The sequence below is a fragment of the Onychostoma macrolepis genome, chromosome 01 (genome assembly GCF_012432095.1).
Source record: "Onychostoma macrolepis isolate SWU-2019 chromosome 01, ASM1243209v1, whole genome shotgun sequence".
Taxonomy (NCBI): Eukaryota; Metazoa; Chordata; class Actinopteri; order Cypriniformes; family Cyprinidae; genus Onychostoma; species Onychostoma macrolepis.
The window spans coordinates 6,186,282-6,212,853 of record NC_081155.1 but is presented as its reverse complement, the minus strand read 5'-3'; the positions used below and the strand labels follow the sequence as shown (position 1 = coordinate 6,212,853).

Sequence of the window (26,572 nt, the reverse complement as noted above, 5' to 3'; positions counted from 1 at the left end):
TTAATTAAACACTGTTTCAGTGAAGATTCTTTTATTTTCATGATTTTTGGACAAACACAATGTCTGTGAGTTGCTTTGCAATTATAAATGGAAATTACTTTGAAAAAACATGAGTTTAAATCTAATGCATCCTGAGAGTGTGTATTTGGTCCGGAAACAGTATAAATTAAGTCTAAATGAACCTTAAATGATGTTAAAATTATGTCCACTAACCACATTTGAACTAGTTTTTAATCTTGTATGGAGGTTCACTAAACGTCTATATCGGACGCTCAGAACACGTCAAAAAAAGACGTCATAAAAACTTTCATTCTGGCTCCTCAGTGGACGTCTTTTCAACGTCTGCAAAGACTTAAAAAAGACGTCTTTTGGACGTAACTTTGCCCAGTGGGTTTACTTAAGTGCAAGTACCAGTCTAAAAATCTACTCAAGTAAAGGTAAAAAGTAACTCATTTAAAATTTACTATAGGCCAAGAGTGTCAAACTCAGTTCCTGGAGGGCCACAGCCCTACACAGTATAGATATAACCCTAATTAAACACATCTGATCCAGCTAATCTATTAATTTAGGTTCCTTTGAAAACTACATGGTATGTGTGTTGGAGCAGGGTTGGAACTAAACTCTGCAGGGCTGCGGCCAGGAACTGAGTTTGACACCCCTGGGATAGGCCTATAAATCTCAAACTAGTTGTTTTTAATTAAAGGAATCAGTTATTTAGAATAATAAGACATGTGGGCTGTTACCAGGCAAATTAAATCAATATCAACAAAATTCATCTTTGCAGTGCAGAAGAAACACAGAAGCTTCATCTGAAGTGGCATTTAGATGTACTGTTTAATGCAGGACATGAATGCATTTAACCTGCAGTTACAAATGCAGAAATAATGTTTTGATATATAAGACATAATATTTTAAATACTTATTTGAAATTATATTTAAAAAAATCAAGATACTTTAAATGTGAAACGACAGTAGGTGTCACCAGGTCACTGTTAATAAGTGAGTCATTGAGACTGAACCGAATCATTTAAACGGTTGATTCATTCAGGAACGAAACACCGTTTGGGATTATTTTTGTTGTCGAAATAGAGCAAAAACAGGCAATATGGTGTCTAAAATGCAAGTCTCTTAATTAACTTCTTGTTTTTTGAACTGTTGGAAAAAAATCTATATGTAATTATGCTGATTTTTGGAGAAAAACGACACTCTTTGTGTGATATTGATTCATTATATGAAATGATATAAATATACATTTTTCTGCCCCTATATCTTCAATTTTGTTACCATTTTAAATGCATTATAACAGACTGAATCACGCAGTGAAAGAATGCACTCTAAATGCGCGTGCGCACTAGTCTGATCTACTAGACTTCACGGCACTCCGTTTTGTTTGGTTTTTGGCTATGTACTGATAACTAGGGATGGGCAGATGAAGCTTCATGAAGCCTCATTAAGCTTTTCAGCTTTTCAGCCAAGTGGTCCACAAAAAGGTTAATTTCTGGAGCCTTCATTTGCTTACAATACCACCTGGTGGCCAAAGAGTGTAAAACAAGCAGATATATTACAGACAGAGGTGTAAAGTCCAGGGGTCAGAAAGTAAAAGTCAAAGTATTCACAGTGTGAGTAATATATGAGCTCATTGTGAATTCAAAATGATGAGCAGGTTGAGAGGATGCAGATCAAATATCAGTCGCTGGGGTACATTCTACTTCCTGTTTCTCAACACTATCACAGAGATATCACAGTGCTCTCACATGATGAGCTCATGAGTGCACGCCCAGCTAACAGATTTCTGTTATAAGAACCTTCTCCAAACATACAACTGACCTCCAGACACAGCCTTTGATGAAATCAACTGCAATAAAAGAATACATTAAATCTCTCATGATCTCAGCAGAGAATGATTAAACAACTCCACAAACAGCATCACCAGCTCCATACATTACTAACCAGACTGACTTTATTTCTGATATCTGCAAAAGCATTTATTGAGAATTAGATGTTTTATTGTTTTGTTTGATGTTACCATCAAAGTGATTAGTGTTTGCTTTAGTTGGGCTGTTGACCCTTAACTTTATAACATCATATTTTTTGGGCTGCTGTAACTGTGTTTGTAAAGCACATTTGTTATGACAAGAAACACCAAAAAGACACTGCAATCAGATGATATTGGTTTGATGCTGTTGATAACAAAATCATCATCTAGATTAAGTATGTAGTCTTTGTGTAGTGTTATTAATCTAAGTGAACTAATCTGTAATTAATTTTAATTACAGCAGCTCTTTGATTATACAGTATAGGGTCAAACAGTGTAAAAATTTATGAACAACTTTAAAAGCATAAATCACAAAAATTGAACAATGGTGTTATTTAAACACAAAGAGAAACATCAAGAATCAGTGTATGAATCTCAACAATGGTGACAATCAAAAGCTTCATGCTGCAATGCATGCTGGGTACCTAGTCTCTGTGCAGTGAGTGCACTTTGACCTCACATTAGTATGAGCACACAGTGAGGGCGCTGTGAGGTTACACTTTTAGCTCACTGTTACCTCACATTGTGACCTCATCACGAGTATCCTGTGAGCTCATGGTGACATCACTGTGAGATCAAATTGTTGACTGGGTAAATCAATACATTAATAAATAATACACTTCAAATATCTGGTCGGTATAAAAGGAATTGAATTACTTGATCGTGAACAGTGAATTATATTGTCTGCACCAGGGGTAGGCAACGTCGGTCCTGGAGTGCCGATGTCCTGCAGAGTTTAGCTCCAACCCTGAAAAAAAACCTCACCTGCCTGTAGCTCTAGTAATTCTGAAGACCTTGATTAGCTTGTTCAGGTGTGTTTGATTAGGGTTGGAGCTAAACTCTACAGGACAGCTGCACTCCAGGATCGACGTTGCCTACCCCTGGTCTGCACCATATACTTTTTCAACAGATATTTGATATTCAAGAAAATGAGTGAGAACACTTACCATTGTATTCTCATACACAGGTTCAGTCATCTCAATATCACAAACATTGAGTTTCTCATCATGAGGTCTGGAATCATTCATCTTCGCCATTAAAGAAAAAAAAAAGAGAAAATTTAATAATTTAATAATTATATTAGCATTCACATCCACAGACTATAACAACTTACTTTCTCAAACAAAGGTTCAGTCGACTCCACATGAGCTGTACGTCTGTCATGATCAGGTCTGGAATGATTCATCTTTGAAATTTAAGAAACAGAGACAAATGTAGAGACAAAATTAATCAAAGAATATGAAGGAGGACTAAAAGCCCCTGATATTGAATGTATTAATGATACAATTAAAACAAATTTTCTAAAATCCTTTTTGAAAAATGAAAATAGTTTTTGGTTTCATATCCCCAGCCAAATATTTATGAAATTAGGAGGTATCCATTTTTTCCTTAGATGTGATTATGACCTTAAAAAACCTTTTAAGTTATCAGTGTTTCTCAGCAGGTTTTACTTTATTGGAAAATGATCCATAAGCATAATTTCAGTCCCCATAATGTCCCTTTATGGAACCATAGATATGTTGTATTTAGGAACAAATCTTTATTCTACAAAAACTGGTGGTCTGTCATGCAAATATTAGATACCGGAGTAATGTCTTTGAAACTTTTAGTTCTAAATGTAATTTATTTGACAGAAAACAATATGATAACATCATCAAAGCTAAATCCCACAATCTATAATTCAGATGTCTTGTAATTTATCTGAAAGTAATGTAACACCTTGTCTTCCTCAGCTTTTGGTGAATGAAGTTTCAATTACTAACATAAATTTATCCAATACTGTATTTCTGAATGTTTTGTTAATGAACTATATCCCTTTTCTTCTTCAAAATAAATAAATGATTAAATTCCAATATTTCCCTAAGGATGAAGTTAAAATTTTAAGAACAAAATATTAACATAATAGAGTATATCCTTCTAGAGAATATTTGAGATGTCGATTTGGTCTTGACGTTAACAACTGTGATGATCAAATTGAAACTACAGAACATCGTTTTTTATGATTGTAATTTGCCTGTGCTTTTTGGGAAGATATGCATTACTGGTTATTTCCTAAATTTGAAGATTTACATGTTTTAACAAAGGAAAATGTATTATTTGGTTTATTTTTGAGAGATGAACCACATGATTTAGCAATTAACACTATTATTATTCTTGGGAATTTCCTATTGCATAACAACAGATTCCTGAAAATTCTTCCAAATTTCTACGTATTTCACAAGGAACTATGTCATTACTTTTTTGTCGCTGAAATGAATGAAGAAAAAGAATGCCTTAAATTTCTGTAATTTAATAGAAAAGCTTAAACTTGCTGAAAACCCTAGTATTTTATTTTATTATTATTTTTTTATTTTTTCCCTTTCCTCTTCATCTTCTCCTTATGTTATGATGCTTGTCTGTTGTCTGATTAAGGAATTTTGCATTTTGTACCAGGCCATTTATGGTTGTAAAAAAATAAAATAAAATCAAAGAACATTTACTTACCTTTGTTTTCTTAGAAATGTGCGTTTGTGTTAGTGGCTTTTAATTGTAAGGATGCTTTGGTCATAATCATAGAGAGTGTCATTGCAAATGTGTGCGATTTCAAACATTTATGTCATGTTTTATGATACGTGTTAGTATTCAGTGACAGGGATTCTGCTGGTCTTTAAAAGTCTTATTTTGCCTAAAATTATAAATGGAATTGAATTACTTGATCGTGAACAGTGAATTATATTGTCTGCACCAGGGGTAGGCAACGTCGGTCCTGGAGTGCCGATGTCCTGCAGAGTTTAGCTCCAACCCTGAAAAAAAACCTCACCTGCCTGTAGCTCTAGTAATTCTGAAGACCTTGATTAGCTTGTTCAGGTGTGTTTGATTAGGGTTGGAGCTAAACTCTACAGGACAGCTGCACTCCAGGATCCACGTTGCCTACCCCTGGTCTGCACCATATACTTTTTCAACATATATTTGATATTCAAGAAAATGAGTGAGAACACTTACCATTGTATTCTCATACACAGGTTCAGTCATCTCAATATCACAAACATTGAGTTTCTCATCATGAGGTCTGGAATCATTCATCTTCGCCATTAAAGAAAAAAAAAAGAGAAAATTTAATAATTTAATAATTATATTAGCATTCACATCCACAGACTATAACAACTTACTTTCTCAAACAAAGGTTCAGTCGACTCCACATGAGCTGTACGTCTGTTATGATCAGGTCTGGAATGATTCATCTTTGAAATTTAAGAAACAGAGACAAATGTAGAGACAAAATGAATCAAAAAATATGAAGGAGGACTAAAAGCCCCTGATATTGAATGTATTAATGATACAATTAAAACAAATTTTCTAAAATCCTTTTGAAAAATGAAAATAGTTTTGGTTTCATATCCCCAGCCAAATATTTATGAAATTAGGAGGTATCCATTTTTTCCTTAGATGTGATTATGACCTTAAAAAACCTTTTAAGTTATCAGTGTTTCTCAGCAGGTTTTACTTTATTGGAAAATGATCCATAAGCATAATTTCAGTCCCCATAATGTCCCTTTATGGAACCATAGATATGTTGTATTTAGGAACAAATCTTTATTCTACAAAAACTGGTGGTCTGTCATGCAAATATTAGATACCGAGTAATGTCTTTGAAACTTTTAGTTCTAAATGTAATTTATTTGACAGAAAACAATATGATAACATCATCAAAGCTATATCCCACAATCTATAATTCAGATGTCTTGTAATTTATCTGAAAGTAATGTAACACCTTGTCTTCCTCAGCTTTTGGTGAATGAAGTTTCAATTACTAACATAAATTTATCCAATACTGTATTTCTGAATGTTTTTGTTAATGAACTATATCCCTTTTCTTCTTCAAAATAAATAAATGATTAAATTCCAATATTTCCCTAAGGATGAAGTTAAAATTTTAAGAACAAAATATTAACATAATAGAGTATATCCTTCTAGAGAATATTTGAGATGTCGATTTGGTCTTGACGTTAACAACTGTGATGATCAAATTGAAACTACAGAACATCGTTTTTTATGATTGTAATTTGCCTGTGCTTTTTGGGAAGATATGCATTACTGGTTATTTCCTAAATTTGAAGATTTACATGTTTTAACAAAGGAAAATGTATTATTTGGTTTATTTTTGAGAGATGAACCACATGATTTAGCAATTAACACTATTATTATTCTTGGGAATTTCCTATTGCATAACAACAGATTCCTGAAAATTCTTCCAAATTTCTACGTATTTCACAAGGAACTATGTCATTACTTTTTTGTCGCTGAAATGAATGAAGAAAAAGAATGCCTTAAATTTCTGTAATTTAATAGAAAAGCTTAAACTTGCTGAAAACCCCTAGTATTTTATTTTATTATTATTTATTTTTTTTTTTTTCCCTTTCCTCTTCATCTTCTCCTTATGTTATGATGCTTGTCTGTTGTCTGATTAAGGAATTTTGCATTTTGTACCAGGCCATTTATGGTTGTAAAAAAAAAAAAAAATCAAAGAACATTTACTTACCTTTGTTTTCTTAGAAATGTGCGTTTGTGTTAGTGGCTTTTAATTGTAAGGATGCTTTGGTCATAATCATAGAGAGTGTCATTGCAAATGTGTGCGATTTCAAACATTTATGTCATGTTTTATGATACGTGTTAGTATTCGAAGTGACAGGGATTCTGCTGGTCTTTAAAAGTCTTATTTTGCCTAAAATTATAAATGGAATTGAATTACTTGATCGTGAACAGTGAATTATATTGTCTGCACCAGGGGTAGGCAACGTCGGTCCTGGAGTGCCGATGTCCTGCAGAGTTTAGCTCCAACCCTGAAAAAAAACCTCACCTGCCTGTAGCTCTAGTAATTCTGAAGACCTTCATTAGCTTGTTCAGGTGTGTTTGATTAGGGTTGGAGCTAAACTCTACAGGACAGCAGCACTCCAGGATCCACGTTGCCTACCCCTGGTCTGCACCATATACTTTTTCAACATATATTTGATATTCAAGAAAATGAGTGAGAACACTTACCATTGTATTCTCATACACAGGTTCAGTCATCTCAATATCACAAACATTGAGTTTCTCATCATGAGGTCTGGAATCATTCATCTTCGCCATTAAAGAAAAGAAAAGAGAAAATTTAATAAAAAATGGACAAATGTATAATAACTATTAGATAATCTATAATAATAATTATATTAGCATTCACATCCACAGACTATAACAACTTACTTTCTCATACAAAGGTTCAGTCGACTCCACATGAGCTGTACGTCTGTTATGATCAGGTCTGGAATGATTCATCTTTGAAATTTAAGAAACAGAGACAAATGTAGAGACAAAATAAATAACTAGCAGACATGTTCACACATTTCTAAGGTCCAAGTCAAGTTCATTCACTTCCGGATGTTCCAAAGGTATGGTGGATTTGAGATTCAGTAGCAGTAAGTCAAAGAACTTTGGCAGAATTTTTCTTACAAAAATGGAATGTATTTCTAGATTTATTTACCCAGCCTATTCATTCTCTTTTCCTAAAAATACAATAAAAGCTAAAAACCAAGCTAACTTTAATTTGATCTGGAAAAGACAAACACACTACATTAGAAAATGAATGTTGGTCAAAGAATATGAAGGAGGACTAAAAGCCCCTGATATTGAATGTATTAATGATACGATTAAAACAAATTTTCTAAAATCCTTTTTGAAAAATAAAAATAGTTCTTGGTTTCATATCCCCTGCCAAATATTTCTGAAATTAGGAGGTATCCATTTTTTCCTTAGATGTGATTATGACCTTAAAAAACCTTTTAAGTTATCAGTGTTTCACAACAGGTTTTACTTTATTGGAAAATGCATAAGCATATCTATAAGCGTAATTTCAGTCCCCATAATGTCCCTTTATGGAACCATGGATATGTTGTATTTAGGAACAAATCTTTATTCTACAAAAACTTGCGGGAGGAAGGAATCAATAATAATCAGTAATGCACAATCATCACTTAATTAATCACATAATTATCTCATTAACGTCACTGCTTCAGTGTTACTCTAACACTCTGTAGTGTGGACTCACTGTAAGTGTTCATTTAAAACTGAGGATTTTGCTGTGGGGTTTATAGGGTTAAAGATGTAAGATGAAAAAAAAACTGCATGAAATGTAAATTAACAGTAATAAACTGTAATTAATTTATGGCAGCAAACTGTAGAAAAACAGTAACATGCTGGCAGTCAGAGCTGCCAGTAGATTACAGTTAATTCAAGGAAAAAAAAAACAGCAATATACAGTAAAACATAACAGTCAGATTTACCAAACAAAAGTTAATTTCACTGAAATATTAGTGAATGTTCATAGAAAAAAAGTTATGCAAAGTCAACTGATAAGGAGAGTAAATATTAAACTGAACTCTATTAATGTGTTTTTGTACAAGAGAGATATGTTAGTTTAATTTAGTTTAGTGGGTCACCATTGTGGTGGAGAGTAGAGCCTGTGCTTCAGTCAATGATGAGCCATGAACACTGATGTTCTGCTGCTTTATTTAAAGGCAGTAAATGTGGAATTATTGATTCAGTGACAGTCTCTTTACTAAGCATTTTAGTACATAAATGTTTGTTATTGTTAGTTAATGACAATCTACAAAGATCTGAGTAAAAGTCAGGTTTGGTTACTTTATTATTACACTTTAAGTGTTTGTGGTTTTATAGTAAGACATATTTCTTAGTGGACTCAAATTAAATAAGTTCACTGTACTAACACCATATAAGCAATTTTTTTTTTTTTTAACTCGAATGTTCTGAAGCAATCGGTTTCCAAAATGAAACGAGTTACCACATGGTATAATAATGGTAACATACTGTAAAAATGAAGAGTTGTAAATTAACGGTTGAGAGCTATAAATTAACAGTACAATGCTGGCAACCACAGCTGCCAGTAGATTACCGTTATTTTACAGCACAATTTTTTACAGGGTGGCAATCACATTTTTTTTTTTACAGTGTATACTTCAAAGTATACTAAAAATGCTACTACAAGTATTTAATTAGTGAACTATCAGTATACCTATAATTTTGATTTTAGTAGAGTTGCAGTACTAGCTAAAAACTTTGATGTAAACTAGTCATGTACTCAAAGTTTACTACTGTTATACTTAAAGTATACTTAAAAGTATAATTTTATATACTAGAAAGTGGGCCAGTTTAGTCCCAAGGAGTATTTAAATAGTACACTTATGAGTATACTACTAGTACACTGATATTTGTATACTTACAACTTAAAGTATACTTAAAAATATACTTGAACTTTACTTAAGTATACTTAATGAAATAAACTCAAAGTATACTACTTTTTGGTAAGGGTAGAGATGAATTGTTGTGACATTTGCTAATGCAGGACACATTGATAGGGAATGAATGGATTAGGAAAGAACAGAACAATGTGGTGTATGATGCTGTCATATGGTGTAATAAAGGGAGAATGTGAATGGAATATCATATCAAAATTACTTGCATTTTTTACGAGTCTCACGAGTTACGAGTCCAAGTCAATTCGCAAGTCCAACTCAACTCATTTTCCAACTCAAGTGCAACTCGAGTCCAAGTCACAAACTCGAGTTTCCATCACTGATAACTAGTGCTTATAAAGGCACCATATAAAATCACAACTGCATTTGGACTTTCAGTCTTTTAGTTACTAGATTTTTTATTGCTGAGACAATTAATTACTAAAATATTTTTTCTCACCTGAGTTTCGAGTGTGTCTTTTATCTTTTTCATTCTGCTTCTCCTTAAAAAGAATGAATATGTTACATAAAAGAGTACAGAAATAATATGTTGTATTAGAACAATATTGGACTCTGATGCATTTCTACTATGGCATACTATTTTATTGGACAATAACAATGAAATTGTATTCCTCTCTGAGATCCATGCTGATTGTGAGCCTCACAGTAGAAGCGTCCACTCTGTAGTGCACTGAAACTCTGTCCAGATCCAACGGCTGAGCTTTGATTCTCCTTAAACCAGATGATTTCTGCAGGTGGGTTTGAATCACTGCTGCAGATCAGAGTCACTGAATCTCTCTCCCAGAACTGACCTGACTGAACGATGGACACTGAGACGTTCCTGGGAGGATCTAAAATTGATAAAAATCAAAATTCACAATAAATATTAGAAAATGTTGGATTTGGATGTGAACAATGTGCAGATGATCATTAACTCACACATGATGTTTAAAGTCACAGCATCAGAGTATTTCTCTCCATGTTTATTTCTGGACTTGCACTTGTATTCTCCACTGTGATCAGAGCTGATCTTTGAGATGCTGTAGATTCTTCCAGATCCTACAAACGTTTCTCCTTTAAACCAGCTGATTTCTGCAGGTGGGTTTGAATCACTGCTGCAGCTCAGAGTCACTGAATCTCCTTCTACTATTTCACCAGATGGACTGATGGACACTGAGACACTCTTTGGTGCATCTAAAGAGGACAAACATGAAATGCAATTCACGCAGTTAGGATACAGAAAATTCCTGAAATAACAATTTTGAACCATTTATGTGACTGAATTCTGTTTTTAGGCTAGCTGTGATCATGTCTTTAAACAGTGCTAAAAGTGCTAATAAGCAATACCATGCACACTTAGGCTGTCTCATTCTAGTGTTTAATGCTGAGGAGGACTCTATAGCTGACATGTCTCTGAAGGACTAAACTAGGAAGGACGCAGCCTCGGTGAGTAGCTCCAGAGTGCACCCTGGACGAGTAGCATCTGCCTGCAAAACCGGAGGCTGCATTTTCAGGAACGCAGTCCTAGGACCGCATTTGTAGGACCCTAGGTTTTTAGTGACAGCGCCACCTACCGAATTAGAGGACCAGCGAAGATGGATGACAGTCAGAGTGTGAGTATCAAATGTGAATACATTTTTATTTGTTTAACATTAAAAACAATTGTGAAGCATTTCATTGGAAAGTTAACGTAGCCGAAGTGATCGTGATTTGCTAAATAGTCTTGAATTCATAGCCAGCATATATTAGCGTCTAATGCTGTAAAATGAATTGAAAGCTTGTTAATTACTCATTGTTTTTCCATTTTAATTAAGCTAAAATAATCTTAATGTTTTAACTGTCACGTGCTCATTCAGCCTGTTTAACATTACCCCAATATACATGTTATGAGTACGTCTCTTCATTTTGACATGGTTTCATAATGTTGGTTGAGACATATGACATTTTAATAGACAGACATAACAGAGAGGCCATCATAATAATTGACTGTTAAAATACCACGTGTTAGATTGTCATTTACTGTGTACTGTACTCTATATGAAGTGTTTTCAAGGACACAGCTCAGGGCAGGCAATAGTATGACAAAAGATAAATAAATAAATTGGTCAAGTATTGGAATTGTTTCTACACAATGTCCAATGTATCCTTTTTTTTAAGTGTTAACAGTATTTCTGTTAACCTAGCAGTGATTATGTTCTCCATTTACTGTTTCAGTGAAGAGGAAGAATTGAATAGGGTGCTAGAGAAACAACTGAGAAAAGAGGGGAGAGCATCCAGGTGGAAGGTAGTGCTGCTGCATACATCACAACGTGTGCTTTAAATATTTAAAGTCATGTCAATAATATGTTGTTTCTATTCAGATTTCTTGCATCTCTCTCTATTATTTTTTTTCTCAGTTCAGATGGGCTTTATTGACATGAATGTTTCAAGAACCTTTGTTCCCACAACATCAAAATAAAATGTTTCCAAATCTTTGAACAGTATGCAGTAATAGTTATGAACATTAATTAATTATTTTTGGATCATATATGTGTGTGCGCTCTGTGGTAACTAAGATCTTTTAAATGTGAAATTTAAAATTAGAGAGTAGAACATGTTCAACTAAATGTTCCTTATTTCATTCACTTCTCTCTCTTTCTCTCTCTTAGGAGTCAGTGAAGACGTTGTCAATGAAGTTCTTTCTATGTGGTTCACGTCATGAACAAATTTGTTTTTGTGTGTGTTCAAGTTCAACTGTTGTAATATATTATTTTATCAAATATACACAATCTTAAATCTACCCCCAGAGTCATCCTTGTGTCCCTCTGTACTTGAAAATGTGGTTGATCTAGTGACTGAAAAGACTATACCATGATTCCTTGTTTATTTTATTTGAGTTATTATATTATGCTACTTAGACCCAATAATTATTCAACATTCCTAGGAACCTGGTTTAATTGTAATAAAGAAAGTAGTATTTGGGTGTAATAAAACTTTAAAAAAAACTCTAAAATTCTAATGTAGTTAAAACTGGGTGGAAATACTGCCTTAGTGGCACTTTTTTCAGTCCTCCAAAACTAGGGTCCTGGAAATGCTTTCCTGGGACTGCGGTTCTCCAGCTCGGTAGGTGGCGCTGTCACAAAAAACTAGGGTCCTAGAAGTGCGGTCCTACAACTGCGGTCCTGAAAGTGCAGCCTCCGGTATTGCAGACAGATTATATTGCCCTGGACGATGGGGCGGGGCGACACATTAAGGTGGAGTGACACGTGTCGCTCCGCCCACCTTCAATTTCATTGGTTTATAATACAGCGGAGCTTATTGGTGTAGTAGACCCATCGTCCTGATTGCACTCTGGAGTACTTGGCCTCGGTAGGATGCAGCCTTTCATTTGAGAAACACCCTTGGAGTAGGAACTCTGACTTGGGAGGGCTATCCAGTTAAAAGTTCCTACTGGGAACAAATGGAATGCACCATAATAGTTGGGAAGATAAAACTACTTAGGCTACACACTTTTTGAGGGGTAATTTCTCTCTCTCTCTCTCTCTCTCTCTCTAGCTTTTTTCGGGCTTTTGCTTACCTACATAAATTTGAAACATACAATAATTTTTCATTATTTTATAATTATGAAATCAGTTTTGCGTAGCTTGTCAGTGAACTACAGCTCTGTGTAGTAAATGAGTGGCTTATAAAATTAAAGTAAATAGACTTTATTATAACGAAACTTATAATAAGAAAAACTCAGATAAACCATATATTCATATATTGTCATAGACGTGTTAGTTATGTTGAATCAATAAAAGCAGTTCAATATTCTGATAATTCAGCTACCGCTATAGGGATTTCCTGGAACAATGTGGATTTCCTTTCTTCTGTGGGGCATATTTGGATTTTCAGCATGAGAGCACTCTAGCCTTTGTATGGAGATTTACTACTGATCACAGAACTGTGCTCCACTGACAAGCTGTGCATGAAGTCACATTCGATTAATGGTGCAGGCCTAGCAGTCACACAAGCCACATGTGAAATTTATTCAAGAAATCACCACCAGGTGGCGCAGTGTGACAGTTTGTAAAACAATTATTTATGTGTCACTGCAGGATCTGACAGTGATACCCTCCAATAAGTTTAGAAGTCATCAGATTAGTTTCTGCTATTTTTGAGACATTTCACTGTATTTTGAAGTCAAAAACGGTGTATGGGGTCCCCACATAAAACTTGACTCAGTTCAAGCACTGCATAAACACTCAACAATTATCAATCTGTACTCACACATAGTGTTGCTTTCGTCAACGAAAATTATGACTGAATATTGTCGTCAACGAACCTTTATCACCTGACAAAAACGAGACGAGACGCAAGGTAAATGCTGGTCATGTGACGATGACTATAATTAAATGTATAATGCAATATTGTTGACGAATAAAAACAAGACTAAATGTGGTTTACAAAATAAAAACTATGCTAAAATGTCTCTTCATTTTCGTTGACCAAAACGAGACAAAACGAAATGTTATAACGTTATTTCGTCTCATTTAGTCGCGTTATTATTATTATTATTTTGCAGTATTTCTGTTTCCTGTATCTCACTTCCCGTGTCCGAGAGCTTGACAGAATCTCAAGATCGCCTAAGTGAAGATCACATGATCACAAACGGAAATCACTTCCGTGAAGTGACCATGGCATGTTCCCTTCACTGACAGACTTCTGGAAGGGCCCTTCGTGAAGGGAATCAGTTGCTCACTTTCGTTTGGAACGTCCCTACAAATGGCGTCCCCTTCGTGAAGTGCCCTTCAAGGGCGTAAAAAAGCCGTTTGGAATTCGCCCAGAATTACCAGCCTGAGTCCCTAGCCCGTCTTTTTTCCTCCTTCTTCCAAATCAGATTATACTGTTTCAGCTATTCAAATAGTTCAGTTTTGTATGTAATGGCAAAGTGATTATATTCCGTTTGTTTTTTGTTTGTTTTTTTAAGTTAATTTAGAAAAACGTTTGGAGCATTTTTTTTGTTTGTTAAATAAGTTTTCTTTCTTAAAGTAACGACCAAGCGGTCAGCGGCAGACCAGCAGACTGATCATAGCCATGTTTGATCAAATTAACCTTCTCAAATCATCATGAATTGCCTAAAATAAAATCTATAGATATACTAAAACAGTTCAAGCATATAACAACATTTAAACGTTAAACCTGCACTGAAAAAAACAATAAGTAAATTTACTTAATTTTTATTTGGCAAGTTTTTGCACAAATAAATTTTAAGTAAAATGTAAGTACTGAATTAAGTAAAATCTACTTGGCTAAGTTAGGTAAAATTAGCAAAGGAAATAAGCAAAATTAACATGGCCAGTTAGTAATTTTTACTTGACTATTTTATGTTAAACCTGCAATACTTAAGTATTTCTCACTCAATCATGGCTTCTAAAATGTAGTCAAAACAACATAGTATTGGGAAATAGTGATGGGTCGTTCTTGAACGATTTGTTCATTTTGAACGAATCTTTAATGTGACTCGGGAAGAACGAGTCGTCTCAGGGAGTGATTCGTTCGGTCGCGCATTCGCAACATCCTATAGGTTCTGTACTGGAATTAGTTCACCTGTTTCGAGTCATCGGGTTTGAGTCGTTCGTTCTTTTGTCACGTGACCACTTGCCGGATCAGTGAAATACTATAAAGTAAAACTGTATTTTTTGTATGTTGGATCATATTTATCAAAATATGTGTAATAAGCATTTTCCTAGAAATAAAAATGGTCTGTTCATTTCTGTCACTATGTTTTTGTTACTCTTTCTTGAGGATCTGTGTTATTTTATAAATAAATAAAACCCTGTTATAAATAAAATATTGATTGATTTGTCCTTTCACTGTCTTTGTCTATCAATAAACATATAATATAACTATATAATAAAAAAATCCAAGCCTAAAATTACAAAGCACATATAGTTTGTTCATTTTTACTCCAATTTTGACTTTGCTGGTATAATTGTTTTTCCTAAGCAGACTTGACATATTGGTCTAATGTTTGTATAAGAAGATTGGTCAAAAAGGACACAATGACATAAAGTGAAAGCAAATAACATTTTGAATATGAATGATTAATGTTAGTTTAAAATATTAAGGTTATGATCTGGCTCTGTGGCTTTAGTATATTTTATTTTTCTTGTATTTTTTGTTTAAATTGTTTTAATTCATTTTGGAATAGTTATCCTCTTTGCTAAAGCTTTTTCTGGCACAAAAATAAACAATAAAAAAACAATTCAAGAGTGTGTACACAGTGTTAATGTCTAAAGTGTCATATGTTACAAAAGTATAACACTATAGTCTAATCTAAAGGGTTAACTCAAAAGACATAAATACAACAATGTATTGTATTTTATGAAGATTAGACTCCAAAAAAAAAAAAATAAAAATTAAAGCATAACCAACTCTTTATTATCTTTATTATTGTGACAGAGATTAAAAGCAATAATTTGAGACCAGAAATGCATCACATAACTGTACGAGTAAATAATAATAATAATAATAATGACTATGCACCTGTTTGTAAGGAAGGTTGTAAATTAACTAATTTATCAGCCCAAAGCTGTCACGTGACAAAAGAACGAACGACTCAAACCCGATGACTCGAAACAGGTGAACTAATCAATTCTCTTTCCGGCTCTGACTGCATAGGTTAGTGTATGAGGCTGTCACGTGATGAACGAACGACTCAAACCCGAATGCTTGTCAGATAAGAGGTGAGATGAGCTAATCAAGACCCAGGTAAACGATGAATTAATCTTTTCTGTTTCTTATAGCATTATAGTTTGTAGTGTGATCAACGTTTGCATAAGTAGTAGATGTGTTAGGGAAGTAGCATGTAACATTTTAATTATATTTTGCTAAAATGAACGAAATGACTCAAAAAAAGATTTGTTCATTTTGTTGAATGAGACTCAAAGGTCCGAGTCAGTAAAATGATCCAAACTTCCCATCACTACTGGGAAACAACCATGCTATTAAAACATGTGATTCACTTACAAACATGTAAACAAGGAAATAGACCACCTGTTATCTTTTTAAGATAATATGTCCACTCCAACAGATTATTACCCAATTGAACACAGAGACCTCAATACTTGGTACACCATACACAATGACGGTAACAATCAGTGAATAGTGTTTGAGTATGAATGGGTCATTTTGAGTAGAAAATCAACTCCAGATGTCACAAAACAGTACGTTACTAAACCTAACAACAAAAGCAACCATAAAACAGTGTAAATATAACTAAAAAAACAGTGACAAATTTAACCTTTTTAATTATTCATGCCCCAGTGCATGATGGGAAAAACGTACGGAGCCCTTTACAGGACATTGTGGTGGGAAAAATTCGAGGTGAGTGGAAAAAATTCAGGGTGGGAGGAAAAAATAATTTTCAAATGTTTTGCGTTCTCTCGAGAAACTTTGCGCTTTCTCGCAAAAATATTTGCGTTCCCTCGCAAAACCATTTGAGTTCGGACAAACTCTTCCTGTTTACTTTACAGCTTGCAGTGGAGCTCATATGTTCACAATGGAGCGGTTCATAGAGTTTTATTTTGAACTTGGATTCAAATAAATTAATAAGTCAGTGCTTAGTTCAAGGCACGGTTTTGGGACATAATAAAACGCTTAATGTGGCTTAATGTTTTAAAACGGTGACTTGGAGGACTAAATTCGATAATAATAAAAGCTGATAAAATTATTAGGCTAATATTAATAACCTTAATAATATTACTAAGCAGAATAGCCCAGAATATGAAGGCAACGGCCTGCACGTAGCCTAAGCTTTTTCTCCCTCGTAAAACGCTTAAGGTAGGCTGTAATGAAAGCGGTGATTTAAAAATACCAAATCCGTTGCATTCATATTCTGGGCTATTCTCCTTTATTAATAGTAATATTATTAATAAGGTTATTAATATAAACCTAACAATTTTATTAGTATTTATTATTATTATAGAATTTGGTCATAATGTCACTGTTTTAATACATTAAGTTTTAGAATGTCCCAAAACCGTGCCTTGAACTAACCTGACTGTATTTCTTTATACTTGAGTCAAAGTTCAAAATAAAAACTCTATGAACCGCTCCATTGTGAACATACGAGCTGCATGAACCTTTCATTATAGCCTACCTTAAGCGTTTTCTATGGGGAAGAAAAGGCTTAACATGCAGGGCGTTGCGTTCATATTCTGCTTTATTAATAGGAATATTATTAATAAGGTTATTAATGTTAGCCTAATAATTTTTATCAGGATTTATTATTATCGAATTTAGTCCTCCAATGTCACTGTTTTAAAACATTAAGCCACATTAAGCGTTTTAGAATGTCCCAAAACCGTGCTTCGACATAAGCACTGACTGTATTACTTTGAGTGCAAGTTCAAAATAAAACTCTATGAACCGCTCCATTGTGAACATACGAGCTCTAACCACTGCAAGCTGCAAAGTCAACAGGAAGCGTTTGTCCGAACTCAAATGGTCTTGCAAGAAAACGCAAAAGTTTTGCGAGGAAATGCAAAGTTTCTCGAAGGAAAATTCAAATATTGTGAAAAGGTTCAATATTGAAGACACCTGGTGCCACACTCTAATCAGCTAATTAACTCAAAACACCTGCAAAGGCCTTTAAATGGTCTCTCAGTCTAGTTCTGTAGGCTACACAATCATGGGAAGACTGCTGACTTAACAGTTGTCCAAAAGACGACCATTGACACATTGCACAAGGAGGGCAAGACACAAAAGGTCATTGCAAAAGAGGCTGACTGTTCACAGAGCCAGACCCAACAATGCAGATGAGCTGAAGGCCACTATCAGAGCAACCTGGGCTCTCATAACACCTGAGCAGTGCCACAGACTGATCGACTCCATGCCACGCCGCATTGCTGCAGTAATTCAGGCAAAAGGAGCCCAAACTAAGTATTGAGTGCTGTACATGCTCATACTTTTCATTTTCATACTTTTCAGTTGGCCAAGATTTCTAAAAATCCTTTCTTTGTATTGGTCTTAAGTAATATTCTAATTTTCTGAGATACTGAATTTGAGATTTTCCTTAGTTGTCAGTTATAATCATCAAAATCAAAAGAAATAAACATTTGAAATATATCAGTCTGTGTGTAATGAATGAATATAATATGCAAGTTTCACTTTTTGAATGGAATTAGTGAAATCAACTTTTTGATGATAGTCTAATTATATGACCAGCACCTGTATACTATATTCACTGGGTTAAATAGAATAGAATTACTAAAAAGAGACTAAAATACATACATTTTTCATTGTCTAAAACTAGACTAAAATGACATCAGTTTTCGTCAACTAAAACTAGACGAAAATACCCAGTCAACACGTGAGATCACGCGATGATCACAGTGACATCACACCATTCTCATACGGTGATGCTCACAGTGTGAGTAATATATGAGCTCATTGTGAACTGAAAAAGATGAGCGGGGTTCTTATTTCTGTCAGACATCTACAAAAGCGCTTATTGAGAATTAACAGAGATTTAGATGATGATGTTTTATTGTTTTGTTTGACGTTACCATTGCGGTGAGTAGTATTTGCTTTAGTTGGGCTCTTGACCCTTGACTTTACAACATTGTATTTTTTGGGGCTGCTGTAACTGTGTTTGTAAAGCACATTTGTTATGGCAAGGAAACCCAAAAAGAGACTGCAACCAGGTGATATTGGTTTGTTATTGATGACAACAACACGGTCATCACCTACACTCAATATGCTGTCTCGGTGAGGTTTTATTAATCTAAAATTTCTAAATATAATATCTCTGTGATTATGCAGCATATGATCCAGCAATCTCATAATAGTTTACAAAGAATTATAAAAGCATAAGCATCAAACATTATTAACTACCCTCTCATTTAAACAAAGAGAGACATCAAGAATCAGTGTATGAATCTCAACAATGGTGACAATCAAAAGCTTCATGCTGCAATGCATGCTGGGTACCTAGTCTCTGTGCAGTGAGTGCACTTTGACCTCACATTAGTATGAGCACACAGTGAGGGCGCTGTGAGGTTACACTTTTAGCTCACTGTTACCTCACATTGTGACCTCATCACGAGTATCCTGTGAGATCATGGTGACATCACTGTGAGATCAAATTGTTGACTGGGTAGTCATGGATGATTCTGACTAAAATAAGACTAAAATGCTCAGACTTTTAGTTGACTGAAATTTGACTAGACTAAAAAGAGTTTGAACGTGACTAAAACTAATAAAAACTAAAATGACAGCTTCACACAAAGACTAGACTAAAACTAAAATTAAAACAGGCTGCCAAAAACAACACTATACTCACACGTGACACTGAGCTGAACAGCAGGAGAGATGTAAGTGTGTCCATGTAGAGCACAGCTATATCTGCCTGCATCCTCTCTTCTGACTGACTGCAGCAGGAGTTGATTGTTTCTGTCTCTTCTCTCAGTTAATGGCTGTGAGTTTCTGTACCAGATGAATGTTGCTCCTTCAGTCAGAGCGCAGCTGCTTTTACATGTCAGACGGACTGAATCTCCCTCTGTCACTCTCTCAGGAGACTCCACCTGAAGATCTGAACACAACACACACATTATATCTAGTGCTGCTGTCATACACTGATTATTATTCAACATAATGCACAGAAGAAGAGTGAAACCTCATGAAAGTCACCTGTGACAGTAAGATTCACTCCTGGATAACCAGTCCATCTTCTTTCTGTTAGATTAGTAGTGAATCTGAAATGGTACTCGTGTGAATCTTTCTGTGTCACATGACTCAGTCTGATGGTGCAGTTCTGCTGTTTATTTCCCAGATACTGAAGCCTCTGACTGTATTCAGGGTCCTCAGACAGATCTGGAGTATCTTTACCCTTTACAGGGTTTTTGGTCCAGAACACTTTCATGATCTGGCGTCCAGTAGGGTATGTATAATTGCAGTTCATTATCACTGATGAGTTCTTTAGAGCACAGATGTGTGAATGACTGTAACTCACACCCCAACCAGTACTAGAAACCCCTGAAACGCAGAATTCATATAGTGAACAAAATAACAGCAGTTTTTGTATCAAAGACGTGTTTCTGAAGTGTTGCAGTCACTCACCGTGAATCATGAGCATAAAGATCAGAGGAAGAGCAGACATTCTGGCTGACATCACCATAGCAACACCTACAACAAATGAACAGTCGCTTATTTCAGCTGTCATGAATCAGGAGGTTTATTTTTTGAAGCTTGTTTTAAACTTGTTTTTACTGTAATTTTATAAGACAAAACCCAGTAAATGTAATTACTACCATTAGTTCATTGTCTGTTTAGATGACGGTGTTTGTTGAGGTCTAGTCAGACTCAGAAACACTGTGGTTAAGATAGTTTAGCACACATACTCTTCACTTCCGTTTTCTGCCCAGTGCAAATCAAGCCCAATCTACAATGCTAAGAGCACCTCATACACATAATTTAACTCACACAATCCTGCTCTATTGACTGGTCACTATCAACTAGTAGTTCTAGTAGTCCTACATACCCTAAAAAACTAAATACTTGTATACAATCACTCTAAAAAAAAAAAAACTTATGCTTGTCCTTCCTGCTGAAGACCAGCTTAAACTTTTTAAAGTTATATTGTTGGCTCTTTTTGGGGAAGGGCTTTTCATTGACTAGGACGGAGTAGAGATCAGACAGGAGAGCACAGCAGTGGGATCAGCAGTGAATGTCAAGCCAGGAATCTACACCGTATATATGGGAATGTACTGTATATAGAGAGAGGCAGAAGCTTTAGGCAGAAACATTCTAAAAAAAAAAAAAAGAAAATGGGCATTTAACCCTTCACATTCCAAAATCAATTTATTTTATTTAAACATTGATTGTCAAATTATGACCTGCTAAATTAAAATTAGAAATGATGATCTGTTGGAGTGCTGCCCACAAGAATATCGGCTGTGACAAGAATTTCAAATGCTGTTTATGCTGGGGCTGGTTAAGTTGGTTAACTTATGTCTTATAAAGATAAAGAGCTGTATTTACACACAGAGCTGATTAATTATGTTAAATATATTGTTAAACAATATTGTATCTCCAAAAATCAGACCGTATACTGTATTTAGACCAAATTGCATTTGGATTTATATACATATATGTGACCCTGGACGACAAAACGTCTTAAGTGTAAATTTTTCGAAATTGAGATGTATACATCATCTGAAAGCTGAATAAAGCAGAATAAGCTTTCCATTGATGTATGGTTTGTTAGGATTGGACAATATTTGGCTGAGATACAACTATTTGAAAATCTGGAATCCGAGGATGCAAAAAAATTAAAATATTGAGAAAAAAGACTTTAAAGCTGTCAAAATGAAGTTCTTAGCAATGCATATTACTAATCAAAGTTTTGATACATTTACGGTAATAAATTTACAAAATATATTCATGGAACATGATCTTTACTTAATATCCTAATGATTTTTGGTATAAAAGACAATTGCCTTGGTATAGGCAATCACTACGGCTGCATGATTAATTGAAATTAAATCGCATTCACGATTAGGCAAAAGCTGCGCAGCTTGCCAGTGAAGCACGGTTCTGTGATCATTAGTAAATCTCCATCTGAAGGCCAGAGGGTGCCCCCATGTTGAAACTCCAAATATGCCCTGCAGAAGAAAGGAAATGCACATTGAATCCAGGAAACAATGTGCAGAAGATTGAAAATTTACATGCTCTGTGAAGTAAAAGCTACTCCATCTAAAAGCATGGCGAGTTTGCGTCGCTTATAACATAAAGTAAATATGCTTTATTATAATGAAAATTATAAAAGAAGAACTGAGATAAACCATATATTGTCGTAGTCGTGTGTTAGTCACGTTGCATCAATGAAAGCAGTTCAATCTTCTGTTTCCTGGAACAACATGCATTACCTTTCTTCTGCAGGGCATATTTGGAGTTGCAGCGCGAGAGCGACCTCTGGCCTTCAGTTGGAAATTTACCACTGATCACAGAACTGTGCTCCACTGACAAGTTGCTCTTGAAATCACAGCATTAGAAATGTAAGTGTGTCCATGTACAGCACAGCTATATCTGCCTGCATCCTCTCTTCTGACTGACTGCAGCAGGAGTTGATTGTTTCTGTCTCTTCTCTCAGTTAATGGCTGTGAGTTTCTGTACCAGATGAATGTTGCTCCGTCAGTCAGAGCACAGCTGCTTTTACATGTCAGACGGACTGAATCTCCCTCTGTCACTCTCTCAGGAGACTCCACCTGAAGATCTGAACACAACACACACATTATATCTAGTGCTGCTGTCATACACTGAATATTATTAAACATAATGCACAGAAGAAGTCACCTGTGACAGCGAGACTCACTCCTGGATGACCAAGCCATTTCTTGTAACACTTTATTTTGATGGTCCCTTTTGAACATTCTGTTGACACTGAGTAATGTTGCAACTGCATGTCAACAAATTTTCATAAGAGTATTAGTAGACTGTCTGCTTCATATCTGCTAACTCTTTATTATGATGGTCTCCCAACAGACACTCTATTGACTGGATGTAACTTTTCAAGTACATGTCAACTTATTCTAACCCTAACCCTACCAGTCTACTAATACACTAACACTATAATCAGAGTTAGTAGAAATAGGTGCAATGTTACTTATAATCAACAGAATGTGTAAAAGGGATCATCAAAATAAAGTGAAACCCATTTCTTATCAGGTTTATCAGTGATGAATCTGAAATAGTACATGTATTCAGAGGCGGACAATCCAGGGGTCAGAAAGTAAAAGTCCTGCCATGTGTTTATTCCACCCATGAACTCTGCAGCTGATTTCACCAGAGGAGGAACCAAGTCATTCCTTTCAAGTCACAAGCAAGTCTCAAGTCAAATCCAAAGTCCTCAAAGAGTTAAAGTTAATGAGATAATTAAGTGTCTAATTAAATTATGATTGTGCATTAATGATGAACACCTGCTGTTATTGAGAATTACAGAGGATCAGATATTAATGTTTTAATGGTTAAAATGATGCCACCATCATGGAGATCAGTGTGTGCTTTAGTTGGGCTCTTGGCCTTTGACTCCTGTGTTAGATCTCTCTTTGCAGCATTACATGTGTTGCTGTTAAGTAAAGAGGTCAGGGCTGCACAATGAGAAACCATGCTTTTACAGCTGTACTGATTGTTTGTTTTCTTATTCTTTGTGTTGTATGTTTAGGTTTTGAAAAATCAATCTTGTGAAATAGCGTGCAAGGAACTTGTTCTAATAGTTATGATGAATTCATTTGAAATCAACTGTATTTAATGCATATAAACACTTAAACTCTTCTGCTATTTAGACGCACGCAGACATAATGAACCAGTATATGAATCTCAACAGTGGTGACAACCAACAAAATTCTTCATGCTGCAATGTATGCTGGGTAAGACCATAGTAAAAACTCCCATCATGCACTGCAGTATGAATTATTATTGTCACCACCGTTGAGGATCATATGATAAGTGTTCATGTCTAAAAGCCTGAGCTGATGCTGTTCTTCCTCATATGTAATCACTACAGTAGCATTTGTTTGGTAGGACTTTTTTTTCCTGAAATTCAGTAATAGCTGAATATTACTCAATAAACCAAAGCAAGACACCTTCATGATGCTCATTTAAATGATTTAAAAGCAGAAAGTGTAAACTAAACTGCTACATCAAGTTCTTGATTCAGCAATGCACAAATGTTTGTTGTGAAACAATATTGCACTTGCTTAAAAGCAAATTACTTTGATTTACTAAAAGGGTCAAGAGCCCAACTAAAGCAAACACTGATCTCCATGATGGTGGCATCATTTTAACCAATAAAACATCAACATCTGATCCTCTGTGATTCTCAATAATAGCAGGTGTTCATCATTAATGCACAATCATAATTTAATTAGACACTTAATTATCTCATTAACTTTAACTCTTTGAGGACTTGGGATTTGACTTGAGACTTGCTTGTGACTTGAAAGGAATGACTTGGTTCCTCCTCTGGTGAAATCAGCTGCAGAGTTCATGGGTGGAACAAAAATATGGCAGGACTTTTACTTTCTGACCCCTGGATTGTCCGCCTCTGCATGTATTCATCTTTCTGTGTCACATGACTCAGTCTGATGGTGCAGTTCTGCTGTTTATCTCCCAGATACTGAAGCCTCTGACTGTATTCAGGGTCCTCAGACAGATCTGGAGTATCTTTACCCTTTACATGGTTTTTGGTCCAGCACACTTTCATGATCTGATGTCCAGTAGGGTATGTATAAGTGCAGTTCATTGTCACTGATGAATCCTTTAGTGCACAGATGTGTGAAGGACTGTGACTCACACCTCAACCAGCACTAGAAACCCCTGAAACAAATAGTGAACAAAATAGCAGCAGCTTTTGTATCAGGGTTGGTGGGAAAAACCTCATGCAAAATCTCTGAGTGTTTCTGAAGTATTGCAGTCACTCACTGTGAATCATGCGCACAGAGATCAGAGGAAGAGGAGGAGCCATTCTGGCTGACATCACCATAGCAACACCTACAACAAATGAACAGTGGTTCATTTCAGCTGTCATGAATCAGGAGGTTTATTTTTTTAAGCTTGTTTTAAACTTTTTTTTACTGTAATTTTATAAGACAAAACCCAGTAAACATGTAATTATTACCATAAGTTCACTGTCTGTCTAGTCAGACTCAGAAACACTGTGGTTAAGATAGTTTAGCACACATACTCTTCACTTCCGTTTTCTGCCCAGTGCAAATCAAGCCCAATCTACAATGCTAAGAGCACCTCATACACATAATTGAACTCACACAATCCTGCTCTATTTACTGGTCACTATCAACTAGTAGTTCTGGACCTACACGCCCTAAAAGACTAAACACTTTTATGCAATCACTTAAAAAAAACAAAAAACAAAACAAAAAGAAGCATAAAAAAAGATTAAAGGGGTGGTTTACTGCGATTTCACTTTTTTCATTTTAAATAGTGTGTAATGTTGCTGTTGGCGCATGAACAGTATCTGCAAAGTTGAGGCGCTGAAAGTTCAACGTAATCGGAGATATCGTCTTTTAAAAATCAGGAAGTTTAATGCCTACAAAAACGACTCCTGTGGGACTACAACGAGATACTTCCCGGGTTGCATACGTAAAAAACCCATCAACCCCTCCCTCCGGAACATGCAAAAGAGGGGGCAAGGCCATGTTCTGCGGCTTTGTCGAAGAGGAAGAGTTATAGTGGAGAGTTGTAGTCATGCCGTCGAAACGGTGTTATTTTCACCCAGCTGTCAGGTCTTCTGTGTTCGGGCTTCCTACGGACGCTGTAGTTCGTCAACAGTGGTTAAAATTTATGTTTGATTATGTTCCTGACAATTACAATCCTAATTTAGCTCTCTGTGCTGCACATTTTACGGAAGACAGCTTCCAGAATCTACACGAGTTCAATGCCGGATTCACACAGAAACTATTACTAAAACATGGAGCGGTTACAACTTTAAAACCAGAGGCAGCAGTTGTTGGGCCACAACCTGTAAGTAAGATTTCATCATTTTAAATGTATTTGCATGTATAATTTCAGACATAATGTTTTAGTTTTATCAAGGACGTAAACAAATGCCAACGCTGGCTTTAGTAGCCAGTTAGTTAAATGCTATTTCGTGTGTCTTTGACAAACGCGTACAAACATTTTGGACCCGAATTTGTAATTATGTACTAATTTTGTAAATGTATTTTCCATGTATACTTTATGACGTAATTTTTCGATTTGATCAAGAACGTAAACACAAGCCAACGCTGTTTGGTTATAGTAGCCAGTTAGTTCGATGCTATTGTGTGTGTATAAGACAAACGTGTACAAACGTCAAAAATTTATATGTAATCACAACAGCAAACTTCCATTCAGAAACGTTTGTAAGAGCCGTGCTTGCAGAAGTTCTGCTTGACTCTCTTCACCGCTTTCTGGGTCTGATTCTGGCTCAAACTGATATTGACACCATTATTTACATTTGACCGGAGCACATGCAACTGTCGCCCGTGAAGGTAATGGGCGTGAAGTTTCTGGACAATGTGCAGCACGCAGTTTAGCCAATCACAACACACCGGCCCAACTAACCAATCTGAGCCCATCGCCTGTTTCTGAGGGAGTGGTTTCAGAGAATCAGGAAGTCAACCGGTCGTTCAAATGACAGAGGAGAAAGCGGCTTACAATAAAGGTGAAATATATGAAAAATAAGGCGTTTTTTAACAAACGAAACACGAAGACATGTTATATTGCACAACAGAAGCAATCAGACCAA

At 35.4% G+C, this 26,572-nt stretch overlaps 1 protein-coding gene across 1 annotated transcript; it reads right to left on the bottom strand.

Moving 5' to 3' along the window:
• Positions 1–1,515: 1,515 nt before the first annotated feature.
• LOC131536720 (B-cell receptor CD22-like) lies at positions 1,516–24,802 on the bottom strand. The gene is made up of 12 exons (XM_058769775.1): positions 24,748–24,802; positions 19,957–20,301; positions 19,610–19,858; positions 10,243–10,497; positions 9,964–10,154; positions 7,259–7,330; positions 7,055–7,135; positions 5,185–5,256; positions 5,018–5,098; positions 3,150–3,221; positions 2,983–3,063; positions 1,516–1,527 (listed from the first exon to the last, which is right to left on the bottom strand). Exons 1-12 carry the CDS (start codon positions 24,800–24,802, stop codon positions 1,516–1,518), a joined length of 1,566 nt encoding a protein of 521 aa, XP_058625758.1.
• Between the last annotated feature and the right edge of the window lie 1,770 nt (positions 24,803–26,572).

What these genes read in the sequence shown, in the direction of transcription:
- LOC131536720 (XM_058769775.1), bottom strand. Translation starts at nt 24,802, where the DNA reads ATGTCAGCCAGAATGGCTCCTCCTCTTCCTCTGATCTCTGTGCGCATG. An exon ending in GTGGACGCTTCTACTGTGAG is followed by an intron (nt 7,331 to 9,963) that starts GCTCACAATCAG and finishes TAAATTTCAAAG; the next exon opens with ATGAATCATTCCAGACCTGA. An exon ending in CTGTGTATGAGAATACAATG is followed by an intron (nt 3,222 to 5,017) that starts GTAAGTGTTCTC and finishes TAAATTTCAAAG; the next exon opens with ATGAATCATTCCAGACCTGA.